The 24,538-nt window shown below is 35.8% G+C and overlaps 1 protein-coding gene across 1 annotated transcript in view; it reads right to left on the bottom strand.

Moving 5' to 3' along the window:
• The window catches only part of LOC104490264 (phospholipid-transporting ATPase IA-like), a gene marked incomplete at its 5' end in the record, with an annotated part of 42,425 nt that overhangs the window by 13,103 nt on the left and 4,784 nt on the right, over window positions 1-24,538 (bottom strand). Inside the window, 8 exons of the mRNA XM_010132527.1 lie at window positions 5,432-5,539; window positions 5,969-6,025; window positions 10,046-10,107; window positions 13,419-13,497; window positions 15,774-15,896; window positions 16,036-16,110; window positions 22,571-22,681; window positions 22,789-22,972. Coding sequence (XP_010130829.1) covers window positions 5,432-5,539; window positions 5,969-6,025; window positions 10,046-10,107; window positions 13,419-13,497; window positions 15,774-15,896; window positions 16,036-16,110; window positions 22,571-22,681; window positions 22,789-22,972 — 799 coding nt within the window. The remainder of the gene's footprint in view (window positions 1-5,431; window positions 5,540-5,968; window positions 6,026-10,045; window positions 10,108-13,418; window positions 13,498-15,773; window positions 15,897-16,035; window positions 16,111-22,570; window positions 22,682-22,788; window positions 22,973-24,538) is intronic.

Genomic DNA, 24,538 nt, shown 5'->3' on the forward strand with positions numbered 1-24,538 from the left:
GTACAGGAAACTTTAGGGCTTCACTAGGATTTGTAAGGAACTGAAGTCACTCCTCACTACTGCACAACAGGAGAGAAAATTGCTATGGAGAAAGGTGGTAGTTGAATATCATTAACGTGTCATACACATAACTGCAACAGGAGTGTGTACTGAATTTGATTAATAATATTTTAAACAACTCCATAACTTTTGTTGTTTAAAGGAGATTGCCAATAATATGCTGAGAGAAAGAATTCAGTTAAATTTTGATACTGGAAATAAAAAGGAAGAATATTAGAACACTAAGTAGTCCCAAGACAGACCATCTTAAGCAGAAAAGGTAAATGTGGTATTTCAAAGATCAGGTCTGCTGTTTCTTTTTGCACCCATGCAGTTAAAGAACAGGAATATGGAACAGGACCTTTGCAGTTTATCTGGGAACAGCAGACTGGCTAACAAGTATCTAGTACCAGACGAAGTACAATTACACTGTGAAGGTCTGAGGACTCAAAACGGGAACTACCTAATGGGAATTTAATGGGGAAAAGAAAAACCCCTTACAAAATTATTTTGGATTTCTGAAGTAAAAGCTAACTTTGAAGAACGAGTAAGCTAAAATATGTTGGTATCAGAACAGTAACATAATTCTAGGCTCTCAGGCAAGGATAGATGACTAAAATGGATGTGTGTTATGGGATGAATTCCTATTCACTTTGAAAAAATCTTCAATAAATTGTTGAGTTCTTTTACGAAGTAATAATGTTCTCCACAAAAGAACATTGAAACATTTTATTTCTCTAAACAAGAGGTTCACACAGGCATAGAGCGGAAGACAGATACAGATTTCTGATTATTGTTTTGTAAAGACTCAGAGGTCTGTAAAAGACAAGCTGGGAAAAAACTTGGAGGAGGATGAAAATGTGCTAAAAATGTGGGAAAAATGCCCACAGGGTCCTTCTGCTGAGAATGGGCTTTAGAAAGTTTTGGAGTATGAAGGAAGATCTTAGCTTTTGGAGTTTAACTATTTCAATGTTCTTGAAAACTTATTTCATACGTTTTCTAAATAAGCAATAGTCCCTTGCTGAAAATCTTCTACAACAATTACTCCCCTCAAAATGAAGACCCACAATTTTGGATAGTATTTCAGTCTGCACTGGTAATAAGCAGTGAAGCAAGGAAAAAAAATTTACTGGCTAACTCAGTGTAACTACCCCAGATATTAGCCATTGAAGAACGGCTATTTTTCACAAGTTTTGTGATAATGAAGTGAGAATTGAGAGACTGGTATTTGTTTACTATATAGGGCTCAAGGCAGTTTTTAGAAACACAGACTGTCAGCTGAGTTATCTCACAGGTTCCCTCAAGGGCATCGCACAGTACTTCTCTTGTTTAACTTAGAGGGAATCATCACTTTTCTAATTTTAGGGGCATTATTGATAACTCCCCCTGCTAATACTGAAGAAAAGTACCATAGTGACTTTCTTAAATATATAACCACTTATATTTACTTATTATGCTGTATTCTGCAGAAGTTATTAAAATAACAGTCATCTGTTTTTAGAAATGCAAAAGACAAGCATCCATTAATAGCATCTTTTACAGCTGGAGGGACAACACTGCAGGACGTAAGCTCTAACATCCTCATAGAGAAGCTGTTGATGTGTACCTTGGATGAACAGACAGTGAGGTAGACTGAAAACTGGCTGAATGGAGGAGTCCAGAGAGTCGTGGTAAGTGGCACAAAGTCTAGCTGAAGACCAATAATCAAGAGCATACCCCAGGCTCAATCCTGTTTAACATCTTTATTAACAATCTGTGTTATGGGGTAGAGTGTACCCTCAGGACGTTGTTAGTGACACAAAAACGGGAGGAGTGGCAGATGCACCAGAGGGTTGTGTTGCCATCCAGAGAGACCTGAACAGGCTGGAGAAATGGACTGACATGAACCTCATGCAGTTCTTGAATACACTTGAATAAGTGCAAAGTCCTGCACTTGGGGAGAAACAATCCCATGCACCAATAGGTGCCGGGAGACACCAAGCTGCCAAGTAGCTTTGTAGAAATGGATCTGGGGGTCCTGGTGTACACAAACTTGAACATAAGCCAGCCATGTGCCCTTGTGGCAAAGGACATCATAACTCTGGCTTCATTAGACAAAGTATTGCCGGCAGAGTTTGAGGGAAGTCCCCTCTACTCAGCACTGATGAGGTCACACCTGGAGAATTGTCCAGTTCTTGGCTTCCAGACACGCACATACTGCAGAGAGTCCAATGAAAAGCCATGAAGATGATGAAGGGGCTGAAGCATGTCTCATACGAGATGCTTCATACAAGAGGAAAGGTGAGAGTTGGGACTACCTAGCCTAGAGAAGGCTCTTATTAATGCAGACAGATTCCTGAAGGGAGGGAGTGAAGACAACAAAGCTAGGCTATTTCCAGTGGTGCCCTGTGTCAGGAAAAGACACAAAGATCACAAACTGAAACATAGGAGGCTCCATCCGAACATCAGGATATATTTTTTTTTTAACTATCAGAGTGACTGAACAGTGATACAGGTTGTCCAGAGAGGCTGTGGAGTCTCCATCCCTGGTCATATACAGCTTGCTCTAGGTGTCTCTTGGGTTGGACCAGATGACCTCCAGAGGTCCACTCCAACCTCAAGCATTCTATGATTGTATACTAGCCTGAATATTGGCTTTGATCTCTTTCAGATCAGACTTTTGACGAACAGCTCTGTGGACAAGACCTGTTCATTAGATATTGAAGTATCTGACAGCTACATTTTTAAAAAAGTTTTTTTTTTTTTTTTTTTTTTTTTTTTTTTTTTTTTTTTTTTTTTTTTTTTTTTTTTTTTGTTTGGATATTTTGTGTTTAAAGAAAGATCAGTAAGGGGATTAAAGAATGTCTAGCTACTATTTTTAACAAGCACAATTCCATATAAGTAGGTTACACAGAGGAAAGCAGTATTTAAGAAACTAATGCTGTTAATATAGTATATTCCAAAACAGCTTTTCTACATGGTGCAGCTAAGTCATCCAACAAGGAATATTATTGTTTTTCCCAAAGATTCTGCAAACCTCAATAAAATGATCTAAATTTTTAAAAGATGCTTGTTCCTTAACTTCAGTTTCCGTCAGTAGTTTTATAGATCCCCAGGGTCAGACAGAGCAGAAACAGATGGTGCACTGCAGAACTCTACACTTCAACTTAATTAATGATAAAATACATAAGTCTTATTTCAGACTACTAAAAGACTCAGCTTAAAAGCTGACCTGTTACAGTACCTGAACTAGGCCTGGATACTATGTAATTAATTACTTAGGTTATCACCCCTTTTTTTATCACGTCCTTCAATTTTACAGCCTATTTTTCCATTTTCTTCTCCTTCACAAATCCCACTGGTTCTCTAACATTTTTAATCCATTTTTCCTTCTCGGCTGCCTGCAGAAAGACAATGGTGAACTGACAGTTTTCATCTGAACATCATAAAGCAGGCAAATTGAATGAAGTGTTCTTTGCTAGGTATTTTATTTTAAAACTGGAATAGAGATTGTTTTAAGGTTGACTAAATGTAACTGGTTTCTTGTTTGAATGTTGACTCAAAGGTGTTTTTAAAAATTTTACTCAACAAAGATGTTTCTGGTATTATCACCCAGATGCCTGTTATCAATCTCCAACAGACAGCAGCCATGTAACTAGCAGTTATTCATCTCAGAACATCACTGGTGCCATGACACCTCTGCTTATGTAAGCCAGAAGCCACCTTTCAACTCTTCTGGTGTACTACCTACTCGACAACCTAATTACCACTACTCATAGGAATTAGAAGTACTGTATCATCTAGTTCTGACACTATGAGGAACAGTGCAGCCTAGTTGGGATGAGTTGGTCCAGTGTGGGAGAAGCAATCTTGAAAGACCAGGAAACAAAGGTCTTGATGTCAAAACTACCTCAGCATTCTAGATCAACAAGGCATTTTGGATCAAAGGGTTCTGTGTTAGCTTCTTGGGGAGAACCCAGAGCAGAAGAATTTGGGTTCGTAAGTGAGACTACTTTGGTGTTCTGTTGAATACAAAGTATATATTTTTGTTGACAGCTACATCTCTTCATGAAGAACTGTTTTTTGAAGTTTGTAGGAATTTCATTTCCTTTGAAAACATTTTTGTCACAATAACTTCAGAGACTAAACATGTACCAAGTAAAATATTCAGTTATTTCAACAGTGAAGTAGCCATCTTTATGTCATAGCAAGTAAACACACCCTGCTGCTCCCACTATGCTTATCAGTGTAAAACTTCTTCTGCCTTGAAGAACAACGTATAATTTTTTTACAAAATTTCCAGAAACAAATTCCAAAACCATTCTGTTTCTTCCATAAAATACACTAGATGTAGATGAAGAAAAATGCTGAAGTGTGATAGCTTCAATTACTTTAATTTAGAATAATGTACACAATTTTGAGTAGTGGAGGCAACATGGTAATGTACAAAATCTACATATATACATGGGTAAGAGGTTATAATAGAAGAAAAACAGCAAGAAATTGTGTAATTTCAATTTCTTTTTTTCTTTGGTGTCCATCTACTTAAATTAATTCTTTGTGCTTTCCGTTAAAATGTAGTAATTATATAAATGCTTGTATGTTATTTTTCCCATAACTGCTTACGTAGGAGGTGAGATTTGTGGGTCTGAATTACCTCCAAGTGAGGGAGAGATATGCACCTAATTTTCCCACATTTAAATTGCTGAATTATGTAACAATGGTGGAGTTAAAAGCACTCACTCTTTTTTCTGGTGTAAAGCTTGGTTTAGTTGTTGTGCTTTGAGAACCATTAGAAGAACATCTTTCTGAAACAAGCAGGTATTTGCAATTTTTGATTCCCACTGAGAAAGCACACTGAACTTTTCAGCTCAGGAGGTATCGGCCATGTCCAGAAGCAGACATCAGTGAAGCGGGAAAATTAATGAAATTAGTGAAATTAACACTAAACTTCAGACAAGCAGCTGGTCATGCAATGTTATGGCACTTCAAATTTTTTGAAGCATTTTACAGTTTCAAATACTTAGCAAGTATTTGAAATTTTGTAAAATTTTTTTGTAAAATTAGCAAATTTGTAAAATTGAAGATGAAAGAACAGCCTTAATCAATGCACTACTTGTGCTACCACATTATAAAAAACCCTCCAGCTAAACAAGGACTGTAACTCTGAGTTCTGAATTTGGCAAGAATTCTCTTTAGAAAATTAAAACTCCCTGAAGAACCGCAAAGTAGCTTACCTGTCTATTCTCCCTCACTAGATCATATAATTACAGCCTGATAGATAAGCTCTGCTTTCACAAGAGTAAAAATTCATTCTATTTTAAATAAACACGGTAACCAAACTGAATGTTTAAGGGAAGACTGAAATAATTTTTTTACACACATTCAGATATTAGTTAAAATATACTTTTACCTCTCCTGACATATCAGGTGCCATAGGAATGACTGGCCACAAAGAAGAGTAGATTCCAAAAAACACTATCCAAAGTGCTATGCTTCCCCAGATAGCTATATGGCTGAACTGTTAAATGAAAAAGAAAACAGAACAATCATCACAGATGCATTATGACATAAAAAAAGATCTTTGCTCCTTTGTATTTACAATGCAATTCTCATATATTGGATGAAATTTCTGTGCCTTGTATTCATTTAACTCTGCTACTTCAGTTACCTAATTCTTAAAGCGAGATGACACTTCCAGCAGCAATATTACTACATTTTAAACCAATTTAAGTTCAATTACAATCAGTTCAGAGTAATCTGATCTTTCCAGTTTAAGGATTACTTTAAACCTTGTCCCAATGTCCTCCTTTTGAATACTGAGCATTATTTTTTGTATGTGGATATGCCGTCTTTCCACACAGTAACCACAGTTTAATTTGATACTGTGGGGAGGGTTGAAAAACTGTAAAGGTGTAATATAATAAATATGATAAAGACATTTGCTTACCAAAGTCCAATAGGAGGTCTCTAATCCAGCCTTCAAACACACAGTTAGAACCACAAACTTGAGAGAAAGAGAAAGAGAGGATTCTTATTAAATATGGGAATCTTTCTTAACATACAGAATTTGGTTAAACTTTCAGAAGAGAAGAAAAAGTTTCATGATTTTCATCCTTCATGTTTACTTGCACAAATTAAATAAGGGAAAGGATAATCAATCTCTTCAATTTAAATGTGATTTCCTTAATAATATTCCACACAGTACTGTGTGTGTCAATGCACCTACCTGTTTAATAGGATTCAAAGCACAGTTCATAAAGCAAAAGGCAACCATTTCTGTGGACCTGTGGAAGCTACAGAACAGCCCTTCTGCTTTCAGAACCTGTTCCCAAAAAAATGTGGGACTCCCAGCATCCCCGAAGTACAATTCTTTTAGACCACAGCTACATGGATTTTCCCCTCCTTGTAAGTGTGCATGCCTAAATCTGAGGTTCAAGTGCCTATTTGAAACGACCACAGTAAAATGCCACTAGATTTGAAGATCCAACCTAGTAATGAGGTAGCAATAGAAGATGAAGAATTATTAGGTTCCATTAATAATCGCCACTCATTTAATTTGGAAAACTCCTCTTTTGTATTAGAAATCTTAAACATTTCCCTTGCCTCTTAAAACTCTACAAGTCTGGCTCTTACTGAGTCATTAGCTTCTTTATCAAGGGTATTTTGGTTACACAGAAAACTTCATGAAAAGTGTAGTCTATTTCAGTAGAGATGGCAGCACCCCTAATTATGGAGAGGATGACTATCACTTTCTTCATCAAAGACAGATTTAGAAGACCTAGATGCTGGCCTGAAAACATGCAATTGCTCAAGATTACATTAGATTAAAAGAAAAAAACAAACCACAAAACAAAAGTTTTGTTCACTTCCATAGTACCTTGTTGATAAATGAGTCGCCTTCGCCAAACCCTGAAAAGCTGAAGAGCTAATGGTTAGCAGCCTAAGACCTAGTTCTGCGAATAAGTCTGTTATGTCATTTTCATTATTCCCTCTCATCTTTACTCCTTTTTTATCTTCACTCTTTTTATGGGGCAGTGTCTGAAAACATCAAGTTACAGTCCTGTAGAACTTGTTCCACTTTAGTTTAGAGATAAGCAGTAGTAGGAAGTTTATAATCCCACAGCAAGACATTTATCTTAGCAAGCATTTATCTTAGCATTTGTCTTTAGCAAGACTATTTATCTCCTTCCTTTGAAATTCACACAAGTTTTCTGTTTAGCAAAGAAATTACTACTACTTTTTGTAACTCACATATGAGCATCTACCACAAATTTTGCTTTATGTGCAATCTGAAGAACACGAGGCTGAAAAACTGAGTCACTAAGACCAAGCTCCAAGTGTAACAGCTATAGCTTAAACTCCAGTTTGCTGGCCAGGTTGGCAACAATGATGTGAGTTAGTTTTGTCTGTGGTTGAACTTCAAGAAGACTCAGAAATTCAGAAGAAATTTACTTCCGTCAGAAGCTGAAAATAACTGGTTAAATATATACGACAAGAGGAGGAATACATCAGTTGCAAACACAGTCTCTCCCCAGATTTTCAATCTGAAATGAAGGAAAGCGAAGAATCTGGAAAACAAATGAAAAAGCTGGTTGCCTGGACTTAAAATGGTGAAATAATATTTCCCTTGGGAAATTCTTGGCCATTCTGCCAGTTTGTAGCAAGCAATCAGCCTCTCAAGATGGTGATGTTTCAACTCTCCTAGCTGAAAACCAATTGCAGAAGGTGACAGAACAATTGCACTGTGGTCTCTGTTTTAGCATTTATGCATACAGCTTGACAAACAGTAATGAGTAGCTCCAGGTTACTATACTGAAAGTATCAGAAATTAATTTCTGAAAGTGGTGGAAAATACTGCTACAAATCTGAAAATGCAAGCTTCGATGTTTGTGAGTCAGATGTTTGTGTTGTCGCAGATGTTCTGCAGAACCTAAGATTTCAAAACTTACCCATCAACCGATGGGTTATAATCGAAATGACAGCACTCTTCCAATGCTCAGTTCCACAGGACCTAGTGTAATCCAGTAAAGGTACCTCATATATAAGTTGTTTTCTCCTAGTGTCAGGCTTGGCTTTTGGAAAGGAGTGCAGAGCAGAGCAGCTAGGTAGGTTGAAGTTCTGAGATTGCTTCAGGAAACAACTTCAGCTGTGACTGCAGGAGTATGTTGAATAATTGGATTTAGCAAGTGTACAGTGCTAACTCACTCTACAAAATGATGGCCAATACAAAGAAATTAGAGCAATTAAAGAAAAGGAGATGCTATCAGAAAAGTTGGCTTAGGTACTAGGATAGGTGAAGTTATGCAGCTCACATATACATACATACAATTCATAAAATAAACTTCCGCTGAACTAAGCAAGGTGCAACGTCTAAGTTCAGTAAACAATGAAATATTTGTAGATAGGGTGAAATGCCGGTGCAGAGAGCCTCTCCTCAAGAAGAACCTGTTTCTCTTAGAACAACGGGTGGTTCTGGTAGATACTCCTTTGAAGTATTTATCAATACTGGGGAAAGCACTGGCATTCAGATAAATGATTGGCTTCAAAATGCTGCTCAGTGTTATGAGATTATAATATAAATAGATCTGTCAGTTGAACTACTTCTGTCGAGATTGAGCTATGACAATGACTGTGACCTTACATCTTGATTTTAATAAGACTTGCACAGAAAACGCTTATCCAGGATATTCTATCCATTCCTAATGGAGATCAGTTCATCTATATGAAAGATTGCATGATCATATGTGATCATATATGACAAAACATGCTGTGCTTGCCTTTTGGAATAGGGAAAGGGAAATGTAGAGCCAATGAACTTTTAAGAGAATGTGCGAACAAACAATTTTTCAACGTGCTTGAAGGAACCAGTTTAAAGTCCATGTACTGACCGGTAGAAGAAACATTGTACTTTAACTGCTACAGCAGTAGGGAATACGCAGAATGGTCTGTGGTTACGAACGCCTTTATAATCTTTAACCTTTCTGGTTAGCTGACTCAAAAACACTATTCAAAATGTTCTCTCATACGGCAGAGACACAGACAGTAGTTACATTCTCAAATGACTACAATGTATTCTAGAATACTTTCCTTGTATTTTAGTTATGTTTCCCTGTTCCTGAAGGAAATAAATTTTGATGTGAATTTGTATTTGTATTACAGTTCCCTTATTTTGATGGAAGAGTTAATTTTTATTTTATATCTCCCAATAACAGGAAGTTGAAAAATTAATGTTGAAAAACAGGAGAATAAGCATAAGTCTAATTTTGCTTCCAAGAGAGACCTGGGAAAACCCTCATTTATTCGGTAACATCGATATGTAGCAAGTGAAAAGCAGGTATTTAGCTTCATTAATTTATTCTAGGAGATAAAAAAAATAAAAAGAAATAAACCAATAATGACTAATACCTATGAGAGTAAGAGAAGATTAGTTATGTGTGGTTCAGGTGTAAATTTAGCTGTTTGGTTGCCTTCAAAGAGGCATCCCACAAACCTTCATTCCATGAGGCTTTGACTCTCTTTCAAGGCCCCATGATAAATTAAGAGAGGGAGAACAGAACTGTATCCTCACACGTCTGCAAACCAGTTCCACATCCAGTAACCTGGGATTTCTCCAATGCAGAAACTGTCTCAGGTAGTGATAGCCTTGGCTGCACTGATCACAACAGCATGGAGTTTGGGATTCTACGACTATGGAGTTCTGGTGTTCTACGATTAATGAGCATGTTAACTAGGGAATTACAATTCCCACTATTTAAAAAACCTGACAGTTTCCAGTAAAGGATAGATGTATCTTCTGCATCTTGAATAAGCTGTTTTGTTTTAAAAGCTGGAATTAGAAGGAAAAATGCACTTCAGAGCTTCTCAAAGAGTCATTCAAGAGCCATTCCTTATTCTTAAGGCACTACAATGAATCAAGTTTTCTATGTAGAGAATTATAGAAAATAATAAAATGACATCTCTTTTAAGAGTTAAAGAGGGCCAACAGAGAGAGCTGAGGGCACCAGATAGCTGTCGGAAGACTTACAGTATAAACAGTGTTCCCCAGGAGCAGGTAATCTGAAGTTTTACCATTGCCAAATACGGTACCTGGAAAAAGAAATAAGTGATAAAAATAAAAACATTTAAACATCCACAATAGCACTATATATATATTTACAATCTTTTTTAAAAAAAAATATATACATACAGAAAAATCTTACTTTTGATACAAAAGAGATGGTAACACTTCCTACAGGGTAACAACAGCAGATTTCAGCTTGAACAGTAGAGTTCTATGACACTGGTAATTTTTACTCCTTTAAAACTTTCAGTGACTTTGGGAATAATGCTAGAAACAGGAGCTTTTTGTAACAGCATATACCAATATGACTAATATTGTATTCAGTAACAACACAGTTAGAGTGATTTTTAACATCAGAGATACACTATCTTAACTTCAGGAAATATGAAATACAGTATCTATAGTGTACATTGATTGTAACATATAAGTAAACAAAAAGCTTAGAGAGTCAGATTTTCACTGTGTCTGGGTATTTTCGGCAGAGAAACTTATCTTTGCTCTTATCCGTATTTCTGAGACTCAGTTTAAGTAAAAATACAAAATATACTCAATTTTAATTCTTGAGATGCTTGTTATTCAGAACATGTTCAAAATTTACCCAACTCAAATCTGTGGATTCACATAAATATACATCCATTTTGCACATACGGATACACACACAGCATTTATGCAAAAAGTCAGTGCCCTAAAGAGATGTGTTTGCCTCTGCTGTGGTTCTTAAGTTCAGAATTCTGAAGCAGTACATTTATGCTTATTCAACAGAACTTACATTATGACTATTGCTGAAGCATGCGATTTTCTGATCCCAGTTCTGTGAAAGTTACTGGCAGATACGGGACAACACAAGACCGAACTATCCAGAGGGAATTCCTCAATCAGAAGTACTGAGCTTGCTAAATTTTTTTACATGTATAGAAATGCTTTTAGCACTCCAGATTGTTCATATACTACAACCAAACCACAACACTTACTCTGCTGTAGATGTTCTAATCACCAGGATACTGCTTTTTAGTGCCATCATATAAAGAGATATCAAATGCTGTGGACGTAGTAAGGAAGGATAAAAGTACAAGACAAAAAAGAAAACAAACCAAAACTCACTAATGCTGAGAGAACATAAGAAAGGATGTTTTTAAAGAGCTGTGTTGGGGAAAGAGAATAATAAAGGTGTTTGGTTGTGTGGTTCTTTAGGAGGGTGTGGATGGGTTTAGAATGACTCTTATTGGGCTGGCCAGAGAAAGCTGACAAGATAAAAATGGTCTGTAGTCGAAAACACTTTTCCACCCTCCTTAGCTAGCATACAGTATATTAAATGCTGCCGATTAAGTATGTTTTCATACTCGTGCAGAGTGTTTTTCCAGCTTTTGTATCACCTTTAGATATGGTTGAAATGAAATTAATTTTAGTTATGAATGGATGAAAAGTGCTCTTATCTCAAAGTTTTCCTGGATCTGTGATGCCAGTTTATTACAGAAAAAAAAAGTTCCATTTATTCATATTCTTGTAAAGACAGCAGGTGAAAGTTCACACAAAAAATTAGAATAAAATTGCTTGCAAATAGTCCTCATTAATCTTGTTGTTCACCCATTCCAAGATGAGGAGCTCATAATGACTGCTGTCTTAGCTCTAGTGATACTGCTTGCGTTCCTGGCACCTCCCTGATCTAACTTTCTCCCTGGACAGACAAGCACACCACAAAGGATTACAAGAGCACTGGAAGCTTGAAAACAAAGCTGAGACCATAGCTCACTTTAAAGGTTATACAAAAATGGAAGAATTCGGTTTATTTACTTGTACATGTAAGTTTGGCTTCTGCCACTTACTGTTATGTTGACAAAGTTGCAGCAGAAGCAGCTTCCGTGCAGATTTATGTCAGTCGCTTTTCATATCCACACGACAGTACGCGGAGTGGAAAAATTCTAGTTTTGTGTTACTTTATAATGATTAGGTCCCAGGAACAAGTTGTGACAAATAATTCTTACAAATCTGTACCTATTCTCTCATCACATATTTCTTAGTAGACTCTACTACAATTCATGCAGTTTGAAATTTTCTGCTTGCAGACAAGAAAGAGGTGGACAAATGACACTACAGAGCAAACAGGAGAAAATGCTCAAAAAAAAAAAAGATAGACTGTGAGCTCTAGGAGATTTTCATAGTCTTCAAGTTTTGATTTTTCAATGTTCCAATAAATAACTGCTCAAATATGCACTCCTATTCTGCATTACCACATAAACTCATTACATATTTCTCCATCATGTAACACATAATCTCTGACATGGACTGGCTACAGCTTTGAATAGGGATTCTTGTTTAGATCTGAGTTATGGTTTTAGAGCATGAATTGACATTTTGAGACCTCTTTCCTCCTAGGCTGTTAAACCTCTCAAACGTAAACCACTGCCACTGAACTCACGTCCAGCGGCCTTTCAGAGAAAACAGGCTGCTACCTACTTCCCTTTATCCATCAGAAGTTGCCAAGGATAAAAGCCTCTGCAAGAAGTTTTCTCCTAATCTTTCTGAGCACAAGCAGCTGTGACTGTCTCACTATCTAGTCTCAACAGTTCCAAAAAGTCCATGAGAATATTTCTGTCCCCCATGCCAGGGCAGACTGCCAGGCTGTACCACGAAAATTAAGGAGACTACTAATTTTATAGAAAAGCTGCAAGGTAGATTCTTTTTTCTTCCCACAAAGTGGAAGGAAAACAAACCCCCACACCTATGACAGCTTCCTCCCCGCCCCCCTCAACTGGAAGCAGCACTCTCAAGTTTCCTCTAATCAACATAGCTTTCCCCCCAACCACCTTGTTTCCTTCTGCAGCTCAGGTGCATATACAACAGCTGAGTTAGAAGTGTGACAGGACTGAGCTGTCCAAGATGTCCCAGTTTCTTCTGCCACAAGCCTAGTCATATAGATGTAAACTAACAGGTTAGTATGCCTTGAAGTAACAGGAGAGAAGGTATACACATCAGCAGTAGATAGATGTAAGAGAAAATACAAAGGACCGTAGTGATTTAGGATCTTGTACTTATTTACCATCATAGCTTATTACGTAAAACCCCAGCATAACTAAACACTAATCTCTTTTTGTCCACCTTGTTTCAGTTTACTTAAAACCTATTTATATAGTTTAATATATCTGTAACATAATAATACTACTTTTAAACAGATTTTAAATAAAACATTTTAAATATGCCGCATCTGCTTTAGTTCTAGAAATGGTATCTTGAAATTTAATGCCACAAAACTGTTAGTATTTATAAAGCTTTCCTAAGAAAAAAGAAGTTATTTAGATATTTTGTACCTTTCAATATTTTTATTTTTCATAATACTTACCATGCTGGAGGGCTTTTAGTGGAAACCAAAACAGAATGAATGAGTGGAAGAGGCCATTTAAACAATGAACCCAGAAAACCTAAAGGAAAACAGAAAATCCATGAGAACCATCCACAATAAACTAGCTCTGTGAACCCTGACCTTTCTTTTTATTTGTGTGTTAGATCCACAAAATGTGTTTCTGTCAGGCCACCGCTGTGAAGTAATATAACTGACAGGCACTTTCTGCCTCTTAGCTCTTCACGGGTCATTTGTTTATTTTTATGTTTTGAAAAAAGTGTGTATTATCTCCTCCTTTTAATTTCAAATCAGAAGAGAAATTAAAATGTATACATATGGGAGTATCATCAGAAAAATTAAGCTAAACCAGACAACTGGAACAACTGCTACATTCTAACTAAGAAAGAAAAAAGGACTCTAGCTTTTATAATTTAAATTTTGTGTAATAAGAAATTTGGATAGTAAAACAATCAAAACCTGAGTTTTACATATACTTACTTATATATGTTCACACACAACGGAATTTTAAAAGGACAAATATTCTCCTTACATACTCCATTCTTGACGTGCACAGCTTTATCATATTAAACTTCCTTGAATGTATTTGCTAAATAATTCAAATTATTTATTTTTCAAATTATTAAAACTTATTTTTAGAAGGCATATTTTACAAATTAACAGAATTGTATTAAGTTTAAGAATAAAAACTGTATTGATGCCTTCCATAACACATTGTATAAAGACATAAAAGGATTTAATCAAAAATATGTAACCCACTTTCTTCAGGACAACAACATGTTTTTTCCTTAAGAATGCTTTTGACAACCATAGCCTTTACGGTAACTAACAGATATGTATTATGACTGTTAGGGTGTTCAAACAACCGAAATTAAGTTGCCTGCCTCACAACATTTTCCACAGTGTCTCGAACTCTTTTGTTAGACTGTACAACTTACTAGGTTGTATGATCCAATTTACACTCCAGTGTAAAACTTTGCACATTTGAACTTGTGCTACTCATTAACCTTTGTCTCTCCTTCTTGCTATGTCATTACCAGAAGTTTTTATTTGACAGAAAGCACAGGTGGATGCAAGAAAAATTAGTTCTACTTTTCCATTTTCCTGACCAATTCTTATTGTCACATGTTAATCCTTTAACCTCTGTCATGACCTCATAACCTTTGATCCCTTTTACCATAACAAACATCTGCATCAACATTCAAGGCAGTAACGTTTCCAAATCTTTAACATATTCAACTCATATAGGTAGGAATTTCATAGTTGGAAAGTTAGTAGGCATTTACTCATAGCAAGTGTTGTATGGGAATAACGACAGAATTTCCAATGAAGTAAAAAATACATCTGTGCAATAATAAAAACACAGACTTACTTAAAAACAGATAAATCCAAAAATTGTAACTCATGACTTACATTATTTATTAAAACTATCACAACGCAGATGTATCTGTATTAGTGGACTATGAAAAGCCTGGTATTTGTAAGCACTCATGGTGAGACAAGAAACTGTTTTCCCTAGTTTCCTTAAAATTTTCGGGTTTGGTTTTGTGGGTGAAAGGATGAAGTGAGGAAGAAGGAGAAAAATCTCATGCTTCAGTGAACAAAGAAAGATAGTTGAGATAAATAATTCTGTATGGGTAGAGGTACTCCAGTTCTACAGCACAAGTGGCACAGATAGGAGAGCTCTGCACATCTACCACATAGCAGCACACGTAGGCATTGTTAATTCAATGACAGATTAAAAATGTTCCCAAGTTCAACACACAATGACATTACTCAGAATGTCTGAGTTTTACTACTTCTTGTGCTAGTCTCTCCAAGAGTCTCTCCCATTTCCTACCAAAAGTAGCCTCACATTCCTTCTGATCCACCCTGACATATTCTTAACTGTTTCCAAGTATTTTTCCCCAAAACTCAAAATTAAAACATAAATCCACAACTCCAAATTGACACAGAATCCTCCAAGTACCTCCCTCTACAAATCTAATGACAGTTCTTATTGTCCTCTGCAGCACTTCTCCGCAGGCTTCAGTAATCCATTTCCATATAACAGTACAAATACATACACACTAGCAACGGAGAGGTCTAATCACTTCTGCCTATAGAAGACAGCTTTATTACTAGCAGAGAAAAAAGAATTTGGGCTGAAAAAAATAAAATGCTTGCTGTCCATTTCCATACTTGCTAAAAATGAATATGATTTACACCATTCAGAGACAACTGAACTGGGAAAAAAAAACACCTTCCGTTTTTAATTGAGCAGCACAGAATGAAAAGGGTAATTATACAGAATTCATCTTAATTTCTGCTTTAATTATATTTGACTTTTTTATCTACCTTAGTATTAAAGTCCAGTGCATTTTGGGAAGTCTTGTATAACTCTGGATACTTCAGCATGTTTTCTTTTCGACAGGATCTCTCAAATATCCCAAGAGTTAGTGGAGGCATTGCTGTAAACATCTAGTAGATAGATTAAAACACAAACAAACAAAAAGCATATTGCAAAACTCTGGAGGTGAGGATTTGCTTTAAGATTGCTTACTTGAGAAACTTTCATGATTATGACTGAAAATAACTGAAAGCACATAAATCATCTTACCACATTGTAGAGACCTATACACCATCTTTCGAAAAGAATTTGTCCAGAAAAGCCATTGACAAAAGCAAACCAGATCTGAAAAAAAGAACGGTGTATTACTCAAATGTCCTGCAAGGTATGATTAACAGACTTCTTTTTCCTCAGTTTCACAAAAAGGGGTATCCCTAGAACACATTTACATATAGTTGAGGATGTTATGGTTTAATCATATATATATATAAAAAATAAAACCAACATGTGTTCAGAATAGATAATGGGAAATCTAGTCAAATACATGAGCAATTCCATCTAAATACAAAAACATTTCAAGGAGGTATCTGTTTTCGGATGGAATTTAATGCTTTTTAGTTATTTAACAGTGATTTAGCTCATTGTATTTGTATTGTACATAATTCTTAATTTAATAAAAATTCTGAGACGTATCAGAGGAAAAAGAAAATCACAGGCAACACCTACAGATTAGACGTAGTCATCTACTAATCATTAGCAAAACTAAGTAGTAGAATTCATATTGTAAACTATAGTCTGGAACTGAAAATTGTACCAATATTCTTTCTCAAACATGAGACTCATGAACATGAGGCTTTAGCAGAGCACTACATCAACTACAATTACTTAGTTAACAAGCACTAACTCAGCTATTGAGTATTTTAGAGGCACAGTTGGAAACCTCTCTCACTGCATTAAGTTTTATGACGTGTTGCTAAAAGGTTAAAAGAAATCAAATTTAATTTGGAAGTCATGGCCACCCATTTTCTTACATTTTTCAGTATAGCATGCAGCATGACTGCTTTCTTCTATTTCTTACTTCACACTTATATTAGTTCAATGACAAAGTGGAGAAAAAGCATTTATGAATCTTTATTAACAAGCTACACTGAAACTATATTGCCTACAACAAACATAAGCTATACGGTGACAGAAGCTAGGATCATCTAAACATTCTACTTAATTTAAGACTCACGTTTTTCAAGTGAATGTTTAGAAGATGCTTTGCAGACTTTGCTCACATTTCATTTGACTATTATGGAAGCACGAATTGCTATAATCAGTATGTATGTTTATCAGCACGCACCCAGACTGGCCTCCAGGTGACCAGATTCTAATAACAAGCTCATAGTCTTTTATCATGTTATGGAATACAGGAGATAAAATCTAGCTAAAATTGTTATTTCTTCAACCAATAAATTAAAAGAAAATAGATTTTTTTTGGAGGCAAATTATTGGAATAAGAATGCATACAAAATCATGAACACTGGAGGCTGCAATACAGAGATATAAAAAACACTTCCGATGCTAAGTGTATATAAGTCTTACAATGCTCATTTTCTTTACTCTGACTGACTTAACAGTAACAAGCACTTATTTTCTTTCAGTCTATTCACTGAAAAGACAATAGAATTACTTTACGCCTGTTATTTCTATAAGCTCATGTGTATTTTGATATTTGAAATAGTTATTGTGATTTAACTGTGATGAATTTAAAAGACACTTGTTAGCAGCGTCTTGTCAGTAGTTGAGTATGAGGGAATGAGATGAGTGCATAATCAGTTATTCACTATTGAACAATTAATTATGCACTCAACATCAACACAACTTTTGGATGCTTTATAACTAGGCTAAATGCGTGAACCTAATCCACAATCTCATTACCACTGCTGCATACAAGTTCTGCTCCTCAACTGACTTCTCTCTTTTCAACTTTCTAATTATACACAGTCCCTACATTCTTCTTTTACTGCCAGCTTAGGAAGACAGCTAGGAAGACCACTCTTGAGAGAGGAGTGAAGGACAGATAATACTACGTGACTGACCCCTCAATTTTTTTTCCTTGTTTGTATCAAATACTGGAGTAAATTTTAGAATTCTTAATTTGAAAAGGTTTAGGGTGGTGGAAAAGGACAGTTCTACTACAAAATACGTGACTCAGTAGTTGGGCACATGTACACTTACGTGTATATGTATGTATACATAAAAATATGTGCACTTTTTAAAGGGTACATCTCATTGCTGGTAATTTCAGACAGCGTTTATAAAACTATGACTCTCTAGGAAGAAAATAAAATGGACCACAAGCAGACATACATGTGACCCTTCATAATCAAGGACTATATGTGAAAACCATTAACTTTGAGGTGATCTATGTAACAGTGAAAATGTTATAAAATTTTAATTATTAAATTTTAATTAAAAGAGAGGGTAAATACATGTATTGAATCTATTTCACATATTCACTTATATCAACAGTAAGTGATGCTAAGCAACACTTGAAAATGTTTTAGAGTGACTGTTCTAAAGAAATACAAGAATTTGATAAAATTTCCATTTACAATGAATGTCATATATGAAATCACTACCAAGCCTCTCAGAAATGCTCCGAAATTTTTATTCCTTAAAACCCCTGATGCTTTCATCTTGTACAGAGTTTAAGCTACAATTTTCAAGTTATTTGAATTCTGAAAACTACAGTTTTACTGCAGAATTGCAATGAAATCCTTTAAGTTATAATAGTAACTTCCTGAAATGTCAGCATTTACTTTCTTGCAAAGAAAGCATGCAAGTTACAGGCATTTCAGTTTACTGTAATATGGATCTCGAACAAATCTTGGTCAGAACTCTAGACGCAAGCCAAGAAGTAGCGAAATTTGGGACCATCTTTGGGTTCTAAAGTTCTTGCTGAATCTATCAAAAAAAAAAAAAAGAATGACAGACTAGGAGAAGAAATCTCTTAGTGTGGCTAAAAACAATGCCCTCTCTACTAGTAAACACTACTATTTGGAGGAATACTAGTTATACTACTTTAAGAGACAGAGTATCTTCAATATCTAAGCAAAACCATGGATTTTCTATTGTTCACAAGATAGTATTTGAGCATTCACATTAAGAACACCTGCGGCTCAAAAATAATTAGCAAATCGGATGGGGGTTGTGGTTGTGTGGGAAGCAGCAAGAATAAACAAAGCTCTCCTCTCAATCTGTAAGAGGGGAAGAAAGTATGTCACCTGCGTACTCTTAACCGTACATGAAAACATCGCTACAGATCTTACTGCAGTATTAATAGTGATAGTCACAAGAAACTCAGTTTCTTGCTTCACAGAGGGGACATTTATTTATAGACAAGTGAGTTCCATTATGATGGAAAATGAAGGCAGCTGCACCTGCAAAGTAAGTTTTTACAACATGTTGTACACGATATAATTCAGGAGCAGATTCAGTCTCTTCTCTCCTAGGAGGTAGGTCTTCCTCTAACAGCTCAAATTACTAATCCATCACCTCTATACAGGACAGGAGACTCCTTGAGAAGTAATTTAGACTACATAAGTGAGGGAGAAGTGGAAGTTCAGATCACTTTATAGTTCAATTGCTACATAATTTCCATTGAAAATGGAAGATTTAGGTTCATAGCCCATCTAAAATGAGATAGGGCTCAATGCAGATCCCTCTATTTCTAAGTTTTCAAACCACATAAAGCAAAAAAGTGGGCAGGAAACAACCACTTTCTGCTGTCCATGTTTTAAACTGACCTTGGTGAGGTCTGCATACATTAAGTATGCCATGTCATACTGAACAACAGCAGCTGAACTCTACAGCTCAGCAGCAGTGCGAGTATAGGCAGAAAGCCTGCTCATGTTTGGGGTTATGCAAGATATGGTTCTCAGCATGACCACAGGCATTTGTCTGACGTGTCAGGCAAAGGACACTGGGAACTAAAATCAGTTATGGACACGAGCAGCAGAAAGGGTGCAATACCGCAGTAGGATGAAAAGGGCTTGTGGGAAAAATAATTAAAAAATAGCTAACCTCATCTAAAGTTTATGGAACAAAAAAAAGAGGCCACTACAGCTCTAATCACTTAGAATAATGGAATTGTTTATGTAATATCACTTAATTTGTTACAAATGACCGTGTTTAAGGACCTGTGACTGAATTTCAAATCTGAACTTCACACATCTGTTTTTTGTGTCCTGTTTTTTTCACTCTTCTTTAATTTTCCCCTACATGAAATATGAATGACCTATGCAGATTTTAAAAAATTTCTTCTTTTTTTTTTAAATTGTAAACCATTTTTATTTAACATAAACCAGTTATTTTAGGTTATTACTAGTCACTACTAGCTAGCAGAACAAAAAGCAGGAATAGGAAAATTTTGTCCATCCCGTGTCGAAGTGGGATTTGTGCAACTTCACAATATAAGTAGTTTTACAAAAAAGGATAAGTAGTAATGGTAATTATAAAATCAAAACCAAACCACAAAGGAGTTCTCAATCACTAGATCAATCTCAAACCCAACCATCACTATAAGTGAATTATTATAAGATAACTCAAAGTAAATGTAAGACTCTGCATAGGCTTGTCCTATGTGAGCGTGAGGCTTAATAATGCACATTAGCAGTCTACTAGAAATTCAAAGTTTTCACTTGCAATTTAGAATGTTCCTTCAGAATATAACCTCTAAAGTTACTGGGACTAGTCCCATAGAAAAGATGAGGCCCATGTTTCAATATCTATTGCTTTGAGACACAGACCAAAACATGTTATTACAGATCACTTGTAATTTCTTATGAATAGGAGTTTAAATGTCAATAAACACTATTCAGTGTGCAGGAGTATTATTAGAGACCATTACCATTTTCTGAACCAAGAAACCAATGGCACTTATTTCGTATCACCCCACAAATCCCTAGGAAAAAGGCTGTATTTTAGATTAAATTGAATTTATTATATTACTTGTCTGAGTAGTACTGAGCAGACACTTAAAAATATAATATGTATCTATGAAGTAAAGGTAGGTATTTGTAGTTATTGTCAGCTAATAAAAGGACACTGTTTAAAGCAACTTCCAGACATGCCTTTCATAGTATTATTTTCTAAACTCCAAGACAGAGGAGGCGTGGCCACAAAAGCTTCACAGGCGTTTTCCTGAGGTAGCATTTCTGCATATTAAGCAGCAGCTTACAAACACTCATTGAGCTCTCTGCTCCCACGCCTGATCTGTACAAAAAATTGAAAAGAGAGATTCAAGACTGGCAGTTGTCCTTTCTAGAGACATTCAATGATGAATTTCTGCCCATTCACTTGCAGTATTGACATAAGCTATTAACATCTGTCAAAGTTTTCTGAGCTGACAAATGCTGGCTATATAGGAATTCGAGTAGAAGTCATCTTGTCTTCCAGAGAAGGTGTATATGGTGAAATGCTTGTATACATTATATGTAAAGGGTCATAAACCATATAAAAATGATCTCTTTGCCCTTTCATTCACTCAAGAGGCAGACTACCTCTTCCAGTCTTTTGTATTTTTAGACCATGATCTCTGTACTTTGCATTTAACTTTCTTTCTCAATGAATGCAAACAGTAGAGATATTTACATTTCATTTAAGTTATAAATTTACAACATGTTTGCAGGTGATAATGACAGAACATTAAGATAAACAAGGTAGTATGTTCTAAAGCCCAACATTCTATGTTTTCTATAAATGCAAAGCATACATTAAAACTGTTTCTTCAAATACTTCAAGACCTACAGCTAATCAGTACTTCTGCAAGTCTGTGACCATTTAATCAGATATTCAGTAACTGTTAACTTCAATTTAAAAATACAGAAGACTGACCTATAAAACCAATTTTATGATCAAGCTTTCCAACAATTTTTTTTCCACGTTTTAAACCTAAAGCATCATTATGAATATAAATTTTGAATCAGGTATAAACATAATTACTAGATACATATTTGGTTATAAAAAAGCAACCAGCTGCTGAAAGAAAAAGAACAGTAAATGAAGGTGGGAGAATAAAAAATTAAAAATCCTTTTAAAAATAGGTTCAAAATTTGAAGGTTGCCATGTGCTCATGAAGGTCACAGAAACTATAGGTATGCGTGCTATCTTAACCATACCTACCAATAACCATACATTTATTACAACATGGTCCTATCACATTACTGTATTTTTCAAGAGACTCCAGTCTCTTTAAAATAACAGGTCAGAAGACTAGCTCAGCTACATTCAGGAAAGTACCCCTGTTCACCAACTAGAGCCTGAGGAGGGATGGTTACCTCATCAACAAGTGAAAGGTATGCAACAGTGTAACTAAACATATATGTAAAAACCTGAAGTCCTGATCTGAACAGCAACAGCTCTGCAGTTCAACAGTGTCCTGAAAAAGGGCTTCGGACTGTGAACGGGACAGTTACTGACACCAGCTCAGAGTTTAAGCACATACATCCCTTCATAAATTTAAGGCTACTTTTAACTGTATTCCTTAAATACTGTAACGATGTCATAAATACTGTGTTTTAGTAAGCTAGCAGTATTATGCAATACAAACATTCAGTACTAACATTTAGAATTTAAGACATTTGAGTGTTTTAAAGTAAAAAAAAAATCACTCATACTAATCACTATTAAAAAGCAAGATTCAGTACTAATATTTATCAACAGTTGAAATGTTTCTTCAAAATCATATATAATAATCAAAAACTCAAAATAAAGCTTTTACTTTCAAGAAGTAACAGTGACTGTACTGTAAAATTACCTCAATAATATAAAGGACTATATTCTTGTAGAAACAATACAAGATGCATTTAGCTACTCTGTTGTAATTCCAGGCTCCATGAACCAACAGCAAGTTCTTCAAATACTTGAACTGCAAAAAATGAAAAATGAACAAACATATGATCAGAACACGCATACACCAATATTAATCTGGTATTAAACTGCTTTACTGTAGTATTCTGCAGTGTAATGACTTACCTGAGCAATTGAATAGTCTGAAGAATTAGCAGCCTGTAGACCTTCATTCCCACTAATGCCAACACCAACGTGCGCTGTTTGTATCATACTAACGTCATTCGCTCCATCACCAATTGCTAGAGTTACTACCTTAACTTGTTTTTTAACCATTTCTACAACTTCAGATTTTTGAAGTGGTGATACTCTAAGGGGTAACAGAAAGAAAAAGGTTTAATACAAGACTTTCAAACAAACGTACTTTCAAAACATACTTTTATTCTGTGAAAAGATAATAAAACCAGGCCAACTAACATCCTGGTCAGCGACTGCCTTTTAGGCTATATGCTAAAAGCACAGTCCCAGCAAAATTCATAGAAAACACAGATTTGTTCAAGTAAAGACTAACATGACTAGAGACATAGGTCAAACAGCAGTGGGCCAATAAAACAGAATAAAGGAAGAATCCCCAATACTGCCACTTAAAACAATTGCAGATTTTGGCATATTCTGTTGTTATGATTTTTATTTTCCTCTCTGTTTAAATATGTATTTTATAAACAAACAACAGGATATTTAAGACAGATGTTAAAGCAAACACGAACAAACGGAGTGGACTGCAACTACATTAACATAGCCCACACTGCTAAATTAGAGGAAACAATTTTGAATGTTGACTCTTGAACTGCCACTGCCACCTTTTTTAACTACTAGTAACTGCTCCAATTATCTGTCATTAAGAAAATGCTGAGGGGACAAATTATTCCAGGGATGACTCGGAAGCTCCGCTGACAAAACTGTATCAGGTTTGGCACCATCCATCATTGTGTGTTCACACGTGTACCTTCCACTTCACGTTGTGAAAGTTCTACCCCGCATGCTGAAATTCTGCATGCTGAAATTCTGCATGCTGAAATTCAGTCCTTGTAATATTTCAGACATCATAACTGAAAATAACATACAGAAATTATGTGCTAGGGCTGGTATGTTCCACAGGGTGTGGAAGGGAAGGAGAAAACCCTAAGCAGCATGGCATTCCACTTGAGCTTCCTGGCACTGGAGTCAAGGATCAAACCTTGCCCTTCTTGTTTTATGGTACAAACAGAAAAAAGAAATGCAAAGAGCTCTGTGTGTGTGTCTGTCTCCCGCACCACTGCTGTTCACTGCTTCCTGCAAAGAGAGTAATTCTGGTACCAAAGCATGATTCGTGCTCTGGAGCTGAGCACGTGCAGCTGGTGCAGAACCACCCTTTCCTCATCTATCTTTCCAGCTTTCCAGACAAACTCATTCTAGATGCTTCCATGCAAAAATTAGCCATGGAAAAGAAGCAGGACTTGCCACTGCATATATACTGACATCAAAAACTGGGGTAAACCACATATTTATAATTCATTTCCTACAAATCTTCTAAATGCATGCTAGTGGGTAATAATTAAATAACAGCTAATAAAAATTGCATGCTAATGGCAATAACCCCTCTAGTACCATAAGCCTCTGGAGCTTTGCTGTTTGGACTGTGCAAGATTCACCCTGCAGTGACAAAATTTCAGGGTTAAGAATTATATAGGGATGTTTTTAAACAGACTCAACTCTTCAAGGTCAAAAAGAAAAAAAAAACCAAACCACAGAAATATACAAGAATTTAAGAATACAAGTTTGGGGTTTTGGCTGCAAAGCAAATAAAAAAAAGTTTCAACAACTAGATGAAACCTCAACATTAGATGGATTACAGACTTCCCAGTAAGGGGTACTAAAGGTGGCTGCCTTTCTTTCC

Source organism: Buceros rhinoceros, unplaced genomic scaffold, assembly GCF_000710305.1.
Source record: "Buceros rhinoceros silvestris isolate BGI_N320 unplaced genomic scaffold, ASM71030v1 scaffold18933, whole genome shotgun sequence".
Classification (NCBI taxonomy): Eukaryota; Metazoa; Chordata; class Aves; order Bucerotiformes; family Bucerotidae; genus Buceros; species Buceros rhinoceros.